This window comes from Heptranchias perlo, chromosome 24 (genome assembly GCF_035084215.1).
Source record: "Heptranchias perlo isolate sHepPer1 chromosome 24, sHepPer1.hap1, whole genome shotgun sequence".
In the NCBI taxonomy this organism is placed as follows: domain Eukaryota; kingdom Metazoa; phylum Chordata; class Chondrichthyes; order Hexanchiformes; family Hexanchidae; genus Heptranchias; species Heptranchias perlo.
The window spans coordinates 43,352,342-43,364,549 of NC_090348.1; the positions used below are offsets into that span (position 1 = coordinate 43,352,342).

At 40.8% G+C, this 12,208-nt stretch overlaps 1 protein-coding gene across 2 annotated transcripts in view; it reads left to right on the plus strand.

The window, feature by feature from the left end:
- lrguk (leucine-rich repeats and guanylate kinase domain containing) overlaps positions 1–12,208 on the plus strand; it is a 109,132-nt gene that overhangs the window by 38,997 nt on the left and 57,927 nt on the right. For both annotated transcript variants that reach the window (XM_068005176.1, XM_068005177.1), the window contains exon 12: positions 11,731–11,827. In XM_068005176.1, coding sequence (XP_067861277.1) covers positions 11,731–11,827 — 97 coding nt within the window. The remainder of the gene's footprint in view (positions 1–11,730; positions 11,828–12,208) is intronic.

Below are 12,208 nucleotides of genomic sequence, written 5' to 3' on the forward strand. Positions count from 1 at the left end.
ATGCTCTGATCTTAGTAATGAGTCAACAATGCAGTAACTTATCAAAGGCCTTTTGAAAGTCTATATATATTACATCTACTGCATTACCCTTATCTATTCTTTCTGTTACTTCCTCAAAGAATTTAATAAGGTTGGTCAAGCATGACTGTCCCTTCTGAAATCTATGCTGACTACTCTTTTTATAATATTTTCATTTTCTAGATTTTTTCTATTACATCTTTGAGTAACTAGTCTATAGTTCCCTGGACTTGCTCTATCTCCCTTTTTAAATATAGGAATAACATGTTACTCTGTATTTTACCTACTTAAGTGTTACTTTCAATTAAATAATTATGTTTAACGCATATCTGACCCACCGATTTCCCTCTCAGACAGCTAGGACCCTTGTGGTTGCAGTGTCAATCGGTCATTTGTCTAATGCGTGATTTCCTGAACCCTGACTTTCTCGTGTGACCTGGATCACTCAGAATTCCATTATTAACCCTTCAGATTTCCCCCAGAATTCAGACGAGTGGTTTTGGGAGCCACTTTCTGATGATGGAATCTTGTGCTCAGCAATTCGTGCCCAAATGAAGAGTTAGAATTTCAGTCACATTTTTATTTGATACACGTGGACCGAGAGATGGAACAAAACCTATCCTAGCAGGAGAAGAATTGTTCTGGTGGCTGTGTAGTGAAATTGTAAGTAAGTGCATGAAGATTTCCTTGGGTCAGTATTTCCAGTAAAATCGTAAACAAGGTCTTTTTTAACACATTCAATTTCAATAGAAATACTGCCCAGAGGAAATCTTCATGAATGCATTTACAATTTCAGTACACAGAAAAAATCTTCCCTTGGGAGGTGTGTAGGCTCGATAAACTCTTAAAAAGTTTCCACTTTATTTATTTTCAGAATAGTGATACTTCAGTCTGAATATGGAATGTTCTTGCCCCCTGCTGATGGCATTCAGCTAACGCTGTGTATATGAAGAGTGCAGCCAGATTCAGCTAGAGATAAACTGTCTCTTTCTAGTTTACTGTCAGACATGTCAGTCAATACACACTGTATCTCTATTACATTACATTATTGTAAACAATTTTACAACACCAAGTTATAGTCCAACAAATTTATTTTTAATTCCACAAGCTTTCGGAGGCTTCCTCCTTCGTCAGGTGAACGGTATGGTTCACCTGACGAAGGAGGAAGCCTCCGAAAGCTTGTGGAATTAAAAATAAATTTGTTGGACTATAACTTGGTGTTGTAAAATTGTTTACAATTGTCAACCCCAGTCCATCACCGGCATCTCCACATCAACATTACATTATAGTAGACTGTCAGCAACCTTGAAATACAAATCAGTTGGCAGCATTTTCATTAAATGCAGCCTGGGCAAATTCTGTGTCTAGCTCTACTGTCTTCATTCTGAAAAGAGCCTAGATTTGCATTATAGCATTAGTAATGGGAATGCACTTATTTGTATGGTTTGCCGTGAGTGAAATTTACCTTATTTCCCTGGGCTAGACTTTGAATTCTGACCTGTGCTCTATCTAACCTCCATTCAGTACTCCCATCTCCATGCTAAAGGAGTAATTTTCTGACTTTGCAATGCCAGCAGGGATGCTTTCCACACTGAGAATGCATATCTGAAATTCATGTATTTGGCAGCACACAATCTTCCAACCGGCATTAAATGGTTGCAAAATTGTGGGAAGCGCACCTGAATTTCTGATTCACATCTCTCCATCTTGAGCACAAAGTCATAAAATTATCCCTTTCGGTTTTGGAATTTCAGACTAATCAAATATCACATCTAGAGACTATTTTCATTTATTATTCTAGCGTTTAGATACATGGTATGAATCTTACAACCTCAATTTGACGACACTGTCACAAGCACAGAGTAATTAGCAACTATTTGACAGTTTCGACTTAACTCTGCAAGCCTCTAAATATGGCACATTATACATCATTTTATTCAGCAGTCTCCTTGCATTACATTAATGTGAGATGCATAATAATCTGCTTGTCTTAGTTTGCCTGAGATTGCTGTGTAAAAAAAAAAGGTCTATCAAAGCATAGTGGGAAAATGATCAAAATACTTACGGAACCTCGCAATTACACATGAACATATTAACAGTAAATACAGAAAGATGGGGGCAAGTAGGAGGAGGAGTACTTTTTGTTGGAAATGCTCCCCCTTTGTCTATTTACAAAAAATAAATACACTGGGGTGATTTTCACCTTCACAGCCTGAAGTCAGTGTGAAAATCGGGTTCGTTCTACAACAGGCAGGTGATCCCCCTCCACCAGATTATCGCGTAGCTGGTGAAGGTGAAAATGACCCCCATTGAAGCTTATTTTCTCCATACTGAGATCTACAATGTCAGGTCTGTTGGCCTGTAGGCTGCTCCAGTAACAGCATAGACAGGCAGGAGCCCCATTTGTCTTGGAAGGGATCCACTGAGTGCAAAGGGATCCGTCATTTTGGACCAGCCTGGTCGCCCATCGAGAGCTGCCTGATCTTGGGGAATTATATTCCTGCTAGTCAAGGCAATTTAAAACAAAACATATTAATCTGGCTATGACAGTGCATGATAGTCTTGTACAAAAAATAATGGGCTCAATTTTAAAACTGAGCCGGGAAGGGGGCGGGGGGTCAAATTGAGGGCGGGAAACCCAATAGTACTGACTTCCCGGACGTCCTTACGATTTTGACATAAAGATGTCTTTTTTTTTGTGGGTTTCCCGTCCGACTGACCGGCCTGATTGACAGGCTGGTCTCAGTCAGATGGGAGACCAGCCAGGGAGAGGACACGTTCAGATAAGTCTGCAGGTAAGTCTTTGTTTGTATGGAATGGGGGGGGGGGGGGGGGTGTTGGGCACAGGGGTCGTGAGTCATGGGTGGAGCGATCAGGGGTCAGTCACGGGGACGGGGGTGTGTCAGGATCGGGAGAAATCATGGGGGTCCACGATTGTTGAGTGGGAGGATTGGGGTGGGGGGGGGGGTGGATCAGGGTCAGAGATCCGCGATCGAGGTGGGGGGGGTTCACGATCGTTTGGGGGGGGGGGGGGGAAGTCGGTGCAGGTAGGCTTGTTGAGCCTGGGGGAAGCACTCCTGCTCCTCCGGGCCCACAAGTTGTGCCTTTCTAGGCAACTACCTGTTAGTCTAGGGCCTTCTTGCCTCCTTTCATGAGGTGTAAAACAGAAGGCCCGGGAATCCTGGCCACCCGTGGTTGAAATTGGGAAGTTCAAAAAAATGGAGTCCCGAAGCCCCATGGAAAGGTTTTCAGGCCCGACCCACCTCCTGGGAGTGGGTTGGTCGCCCGCCCCTCTTCCCGCCCTGGTGAAAACTGGAAAGAGGTGGGTTGTGGGCGGGTCTGAAATGGTGGCAATTTTCAATGCTCCCCCCGGCCCCAACCCAATCGTTTTCACTTTTTAAATTGAGCCCAATGTGTCTGCACTTGTATTGAATTCCTTTGTCCGCTATTTTGAAAGGAGGAATTATTCTATTTATTTTAATCAGACAGCGTAATTTCAAGGCTAAATATTTGTTTAAGTGGACATTAGAATTACATAGAATTTACTGCACAGAAACAGGCAATTCGGCCTAACTGGCCTATGCCGGCGTTTATGCTCTACACGAGCCTCATCCCACCCTACTTCATCTAACCCTATCAGCATAACCCGCTATTCCTTTCTCTCTCAAGTACTTATCCAGCTGCCCCATTAAGGCATCTATGCTATTTTCCTCAACTACTCCATGTGGCAGCAAGTTCCGCATTCTAACTACTCTCTGGGTAAAGAAGTTTCTCTTGAATTACTTATTGGATTTATTAGTGACTATCTTACATTTATGTCCCCTAGTTTTGAAGATTACTTTGGACAAGAAAGTATTCCCCTTTTTTAGACTTTCCATCACCTTTAAGCACCAGCGACTCCTGTGATGTGTTCCAGTCATAATGCTTCAAGAAAGACTTGTAGCCTGGCTATAAACGTTTGGTATTGGACTATGCCATGAATTGGGTTGTCCTCATCAAGTTTATATAGTTTTGGACTGCACTGAGTCAAGGTTCTGGGTGATTTTACAAAGTTGAAAGTGGATATGGAGCTAACCAGTTTACAAAAAAAAACTTTGAATTTCACTTTAATAACTGGTTTAGTTTATATAAATCTCAAAAAAAGTTGCATGGATTACACTTCTACATTTGGGGAAAACTACTGTTGACCTTGGAGGTCATTAAAACTGTGTCTCATAATCTGCTGTTCTCAAATGCCATATTAACTATGCTTGTCAGATAACAGCATATGAACACAAAATGAGGAATGTTGTTCAACTTAGACAAAAACATTTTTTCACTTAGTTAATTCAAAGCACATGTAGTGACTGAGTCTGGTGCTTATTGCTGGGATATGAACATTCATGATGTGATTCTCCACCTCCAGCCAGATCAAATTCCATCAAACTCTTACGCTAAGTTGCACTTGGATCCAATAAGCCCCTTGCAAAAAATCTGAATTGTATTTCCCTGTGGCAGTAATGTTGGTATAACCTCCTTCTCCAGATTAAGTCAGATAACATTAAGGGCCCCTATCACAGCCTGTTGGTGTGTGTCAAGATTTCTTTGTAATGTGTATGAAGACTAGCCATTTAAGCAAGAAAAATAAAGGGATTTCACCCTGAAAATACAATTGCGTGCAAACTATTGCCACGAGCACTCGTTACAGGGCCTGCCCCTTCTAGGGCTTCTTTACAAAATTTGAAAATATTACGCAAAAAATGCGCATCTTCCTAATGTCAGATCTAACATTTTAAAACTCTGGACCCAAATGGACTGCTGTGTCCAGCTGCCCATTGTTAGATTTAAGATCCTAGAAAAATTACCGTTGGTGACAAATGCTATTTTAACGGAGGTATTCACCAGTTTATTTTAAATAGGTTAAAGTTTCTGTTAAAATGACAGAGGAATTTCATAGAAGTATGTTAAACATTTGCCCACTAATTTGACTAGCAGTAATTTTTAGGCTAAGGAACCATAGTGGAAAAAAATGCTAGCATATTTAAAATCCTGCCTCCAGATGTCTTCAGCAGCCACATTTTAGGAGAGCTAAACTTTTGCAAGAGCGTGCTTAACATAAAATTCACGAGGCTTCAATTTTATAGCTGGCCACCTCTGGTAATAAACATTTTTTGTAGTTTAATCCATGCAACCAAAGGACAGATGTGAAATATGTAAAAAAAAAATAAGACCTATGGGAAAATGTCCTGATTTACATTATTTGCTAAATATGCCAGTGGCAGAAGCAATGATGCAGCAGTCAGTGTTATTCAAATATATAAAACAATAGACTGACCATCCACCCTGAAATCCAATCTGATTTGCCATTGAATTAATATTCGTTCCACGGATTTGGGCTAAGTTACAGTTGCTGGTAAAGGTAAGATTATGTTATCAATTCCAGATGTGAAATAGTGGCTCTTCCCCTCTCTACATAAATTGCTGCATGTAATTTGAAACCTAAAAAAGGCGTTGGAGCAAGTAAGGGGTTAACAGAATAGACAAAAAGTACTCTCTGGCTATTGCCTTCAGGGCTGGCCAACATAGCCCGAGGCAATCAACTTTTATCTTTCATTACTAGAATAAACCACTGCTGTGTTTAAAGAAGATGAAGAAAAAAAGTCGAAACAATTAGGCTTGAGCTCTATGCAATTTCTTTTTTACCAATTAAGCTTGTAAAATTAGCAGCAACCTTAATGATCAAAGTAAGCATAGACAATACTACCTCTTCTCCCCAGAGCTATTCAAATTAGAGTGCGCCAAACAAAACGGATCTAAAACACTACAATTCCGTGACGGCATTGCAGAGCCTCAAAGAGAGGGACCACATTTTCGCGGCCAATGTACTAACGCGGGCTTTGTAGACTGGCAGAAGGAGACCTAGTCAACTGTAAACTGCGAGTTGGTGTTTCTCTTGTCCTGCGGACATCTGCTAACAAGCTGACTATATTTCTTCTCTAATTGTTCTGAATCCTTGATCTTTGTTTTTCTCTAATTCAATTATACACGTGGCTGGAGAGTCCAGAACTAGGGGTCATAGTCTCAAGATAAGGGGTCGTCCATTTAGGACCAAGATGAGGACAAATTTCTTCACTCAGGAGGGTTGTGAATCTTTGGAATTCTCTGCCCCAGAGGGCTGTGGATGCTCAGCCGTTGAGTATATTCAAGACTGAGATCAACTGATCCTTGGACACTAAGGGAATCAAGGGATAAAGGGACCGGGCAAGAAAGTGGAGTTGAGGTAAAAGATCAGCCGTATCTTATTGAATGGCAGAGCAGGCTCGTGAGGCCGTGTGGCCGACCCCTGCTCCTATTTCTTATTTTCTTATTTTAGGCGGTTCATCAGCCCTGTGCTATTTTGTTAGGTGAGTTGAACATTACGGTGCGTGCATTCTGTTGATTAGCAGTGAATTATAATGAAGAGGAAAAGCATTGGGCATGACCAACATGCCCTGCTAGGTAGGCAGATGGTGTAAATGGGATGAATATGATAAAAGAAAATTCCTTTCACCAGATTTTGTTATGGTGGAATGGGAGCTGATACAAAAGGTATATTGCACTACGTGTTGTTTTTTTGCGGGGGGGGGAATAAAGAGGATTTTAAAAATAATTTTAACTGATAGATGTCAGACTTGGTTCAGTGTTGGCATTCCTGCCTCAGAGCTAGAAAGTTCTGAATGCAAGCTCCACTTCAGAGACTTGATTGCATCAGCTAGGCTGACACTTTAGTGCAGTACTGAGGGAGTGCAGCATTGTCAAAAAGTGTTGTCTTTCAGATGAGATGTTAAACAGAGGATCCATCCAACCTCTCAAATGGACACATAAGATTCCATTGCACTGTTTGAAGAAGAGCAAGGGAAACTCAAGAGAATACAAGCAAAGTTTATACAACTTGCCCTCATGATTTAAGTACTTAGGACAAAGTGTCCAAAAACATATGACCTGGTGTCCTGGTCAATACTTACCCTTCTAACAAAAAAAGATTAACTGATCATTTATCTCATTGCTGTTTGTGCGCCTTGCTGTGCGCAAATTGGCTGCTGTGTTTCCCTACATTACAACAGTGAATATACTTCAAAAGTACCTAATTGGCTGTGAAGTGCTTGGACTGCCCTGAGGATGTGAAAGACGCTATATAAATGCAAGTCCGTTCTTGCTATCTTTGTTAGGAAAAATAAATATTAAAGTACCATGTCTTTGTGGTGAGAGTCTTCTGTTTGATGATGAGCATTCCCCAATGGCCTTTGAAGATGCAAGCCTTACTAGGAACATATTACTGTGTTTGGCTGTGGAATTTGTTGCCCCAGGAAGCTGTGGAAGCTACATCATTAAATAAATTAAAAACAGAAATAGACAGTTTCCTAGAAGTAAAGGGAATTAGGGGTTACGGGGAGCGGGCAGGAAATTGGACCTGAATTTAGATTTGATGTTAGGATCAGATCAGCCATGATCTTATTGAATGGCGGAGCAGGCTCGAGGGGCCGATTGGCCTACTCCTGCTCCTATTTCTTATGTTCTTATGTTGTGCCACCGGTTCCCGACACTCGGATTTTAGGCGGCCAGCAGCAATACCTTAATCAACTTGCTGGATTCACTAGCCCTAGTAAATGCAGAAAGTTTACTTTAGGATTGCTTCTAGCTGTGCGACAGTCACGTTTTGGGAGCTGGTAGTATTAACATGGCTCAAATTCAAGATAAAGCCAGCTTGAGTGAGTGTGACATAAGAACATAAGAAATAGGAGCAGGCGTAGGCCATAGGGCCTTTCGAGCCTGCTCTGCCATTCAATAAGATCATGGCTGATTTACTACCTCAACTCCACTTTCTCGCCCATTCCCCATATTCCTTGATTCCCTTAGCGTCCAAATAACCATCGATCTCAGTCTTGAATATACTCAACGACTGAGCATCCACAGCCCTCTGGGTAGAGGATTCCAAAGATTCACAACCCTCTGAGTGAAGGCATTTTTCCTCACCTCGGTCCTAAATGGCCGACCCCTTATTTTGAGACTATGACCCCTAGTTCTAGACTCTCTAGCCAGGAGAAACGGCCTCTCAGCATCTATCCTATCAAGCCCTCTAAGAATTTTATAGGTTTCAATGAGATCACCTGCCATTCTTCTAGACTCCTGAGAATATAGGCCCATTCTACATAATCTCTCCTCATAGGATAACTCTGTCATCCCAGGAATCAATCTAGTGAATCTTCATTGCACCCCCTCTAAGGCAAGTATATCCTTCCTTAGGTAAGGAGACCAAAACAGTACTCAGTACTCCAGGTGTGGTCTCACCAGAGCCCTATATAATTGCAGCAAGACCTCCTTACTCTTATACTCCAACCCTCTTGCAATAAAGGCTAACATACCATTTGCCTTCCTAATTGCTTCCTGCACCTGCATGTTAACTTTCAATGATTCATGTACAAGGACACGCAGATCTCTTAGTCTCTCACCAAGAGACTGGTGACAACCAGTTAGTGCTGAAATATGGCATGTTTCATGCTGTTGACTCATAACCATTAGGAATTGAGTTGAGATTGCCCAAACCCACTTCACTTCATGTAGCTGTCAGAGAGAAAGCAGATACATTCCATCAGTCTAGGCTGGATTCCAACCAGAGGTGAAAGGACAGAATTTAAACTCACTTTACCTTTCAAACTTTGCTACTGGAGCTGCTGTTAAAATATTTCACCCTGCAGTTTGATTGAGTTAAGCATTTCCAGGATGGTTGAAGAAGTAAAGAGTTCAGGATGTGAAGTTCTTCTGTAAATTCTTCCTGCTATTAATTTTTCTCGCCAATTTTCTGCCACCTCACTTCTGCAGGCATTGGCTTCTTGCTTGGTTGTGTTTCCACAGGCATCGGTTGCTGGCCGGTACCTGGTCAAATGGCCATTTTTCATACGTGAGCTGTTGGCTGGGCTATTTGACCACGGGGGCAATCACAGCCGCAGCCAATCCTATCCTCATCCAATGTCCACACACGTGCACTTCCACCAGGGGTTACTGAATAGCAATCAGGAGCGGAGCCCTGTCCAGCTTTCCCCTCTAAAACCCTGGGAAACTGAAGCTAATTGTAGCAGCCCAGCTGAGATCAGTTGTCTCAACACAGTCAAGTGATCTATCCTGGGACCTTCCTGGTCTGCATGGCTCAGCTACTCACTACTTAAACTCACTGAGCCATCAGCCCAGTTGGTATTTATAAGTAAGTATGTATAAGAAAAAGAATAGCCTCTAGGTGTTTAGAAATCCTGTGATATGTAAGCAAGTAAAGGAGAGTACATCCTGAACTATTTTAAACTACGGTAAAGTCTTCCGCACATTCTCTTCCTACATTACTTCTCATCAAATAGCTGTTTTTCTGTACATTATTCTCTCATTCAACAAAGGTGCTGTGTCTCTATTCATTTCGTATTCACCATGTGACTCTATGTCTTCCTACTACTGTGCATATTATCCTATTATTTTCTCTTTAAGTCAAGCTGTATATCTTACATCATGCTTGCTTACTTCATCTTTCTCCAATTCTCGCTCTTCCTCTATACATTAGTCTCTTGTGCTCACTTACCAAGTGTCTCTGTTTCCACATACGTTGCTCTCGTTCTTTCCTTGTCCTAAAACATGCAGTTTTAACAATAAAAAGAACTTTTAAATGAATTTTATTCCATAAATCCAATCAGGTGCAGGTGAGTTTTGCCTTTGTGGTTTATCACTTCAACTAAACCTAATTGAATTAGTGCTGCGTAATTCATTCAAAGCAATCCATTATTCTCTTTATTTCACAATTAAGCTAATACACGATTGTAAAAGACTGCTTATTCAGGACTCATAAATATGGCTCTTTTACATAAATTTGGTTAATTGCAACCTTTTTCCTTCACTCTGGCTTGTAGCATTTGACAGGATTGACTTCTGATATTGCATGGGATATTTAGTTCCTTTCATTTCATTAATATGCATTATGCATGCACCTATTCCACTGAATGTCTCCACATGCACACAGTAAATGCATTCAAATGCATTAGCTAAGGTTTCTAGATCAACAGCTTGTTTCTGCTAATTCTCTTCTGTCTACTTTGGATGGCAGATCCTCAATTAAATTACATAAGGCTGTGGCTCTTCATTCTTTTCTGTCTTGCCCCTTTCTTTTTAATTGGACTGCAATTTCACACGGGTACACATTTTGTGAATTTATTCTGTCTGCCGCGTGGAAGCTTTGGATTTTGCCAATTGCTGAGTTCGAACCTGAGCCATATGATAGCGGTTTCTAGAAGTCAGTTGGATTAATGTCCCCTAATTTTAGTGTCATAATCGATTCCACTGAAATTATGAAACACATGAATTGAACTCAGGATAAAGTCATGAATTATTCTGAGAGTGCAAGGGCTGTAATGTGTTGAAGAATGTAGCACTTACCAAATGTTTCACCAGCACGGTTGGCCTTGGTAAGTTTATAAAATAGAAGAATGACAGTGACCATGTTTACATCTTGTGTTATTCCTGTACTTTGTCAGTGTGCCATGGAGGCAGTTCAAAACGATTTTTGTTTTTTAAAAAAAAGTCTTTGAAAGGAAGGTTTTACAAGCACCACATGACCCACATTTTGCTTGTGTAAATTGAGGTTCTTTTTGTTAAATTATTCCAAATTTGGAACGGCATCTTTTGAAGCACTGCTGGTTGCCTGTAGTGATGGAATCGAGTGTTGTACATTACCAGGGACACATCTACTGCGCACATCTGAAACAAATAGCTTTGTTCTCTTTCTGTCGGTTTAACTAAAGAACCAATTTGTATGAGGACATCTGTTTCCTTTTGGTTTCAGCACCTTTCATAGCCAGACAGCACAGTAAAGTGTCTTAAAATATTGCTGTTGAGAAAAGATGGAGGAAATGAGCAGTTCAGTGGGTTAGAACACTGTTCTTTCATCTCTGACACTTGGGTTCAAAACTAGCCCAGATTGATGTAATGAAAGTCTTCTCTCTCGCTGTCTCTCTTTGACTGTCTCTCTGTCTCTGCTAATGAATTTGAGCCAGATTTCAAAACCGATCCAATTGGGGGTGGAACAACAGCACAAAACTGCCCATAATTCAGCACTAATTGGCATCAAGTTAGTAGTCTCACTCCGAAAGGCCAGGAAATGGACTGTTACACTGGTATAGTAGGAGACACTTTTCCGAGTCTGAAGTTATGGCGTATTGGAGGACAAATTCTTCTGTCGCTATGTGTAGCAGCATCGTAAATATGTTGTTCTTCTCTGGCTGGTGTTTATAGCAAAATCATAAGCAAGTTATTTTTGAATGCATTCATGATATGGCTACACATAGCAATCAGAGCATTTAGTCTTCCTGCATAATATTGTACCTGACCTGAAAGTGCTTAATACTGGCATTGGGTGCAAAAAGTTTTTTAAAAATCTCCCATCCCTCAACAATTTGATGAGTATGAAATTTATCAAAATAGAAATTAAGTTGATGGGTCTATAGAAGAAATCAATCCAGGTGTAGTCTGCTTGTTCTGTCACGATTTGTCAGGTGATCTGATATTTCAAACAAGCTATTTCCTTTTATTTTTACATCTGCTGTGCAGATCCATCTGGTTTCAAGCACCTTCAGAGCTGCTTCTCCGATGAGGCAGATCCACATCAGGTCCTGTATTAGCAAAATGATTTGCAGAGGCATATATTTTAACTTTTTTTTCCAGTATCTGTCACACAACCCGAAATCTTTACGTTGGAGAAGAGGATGGATGTGATTATCACTTTGTATCTGAACAAGCGTTTGAAGACATGATTCGACTGGTAAGAATTCTCTAACATTAGAGACCCATGTAAAAGATTGGACATAATGAATTCATAATGGTTTTTTTCTTAAACACTTTGCAAACCTTTCCAGAATTTTTATTAAAGCAGAATTGCCTTCTCTCCGTGTGTGCACTGGGGCCTGAGATTTACTGTTGGGCAAAGTACAATGAGTTCAATCATCAACCTCATGCCACAAGTTGGTAAATGTTTGTCAAGTGAAATGGCCATAATATTCAATCTGAAACCGTTTTAAACATTCAATGGTTAGTAACTGTTATTGCTTGTATCCCCTTGCCTGATACTCCATTATCATCATCCTATTCTTCTTTGAAGGTATTTTATTAATTTTCCCCTTTCCCTCTTGTGGGTACTTTGTGC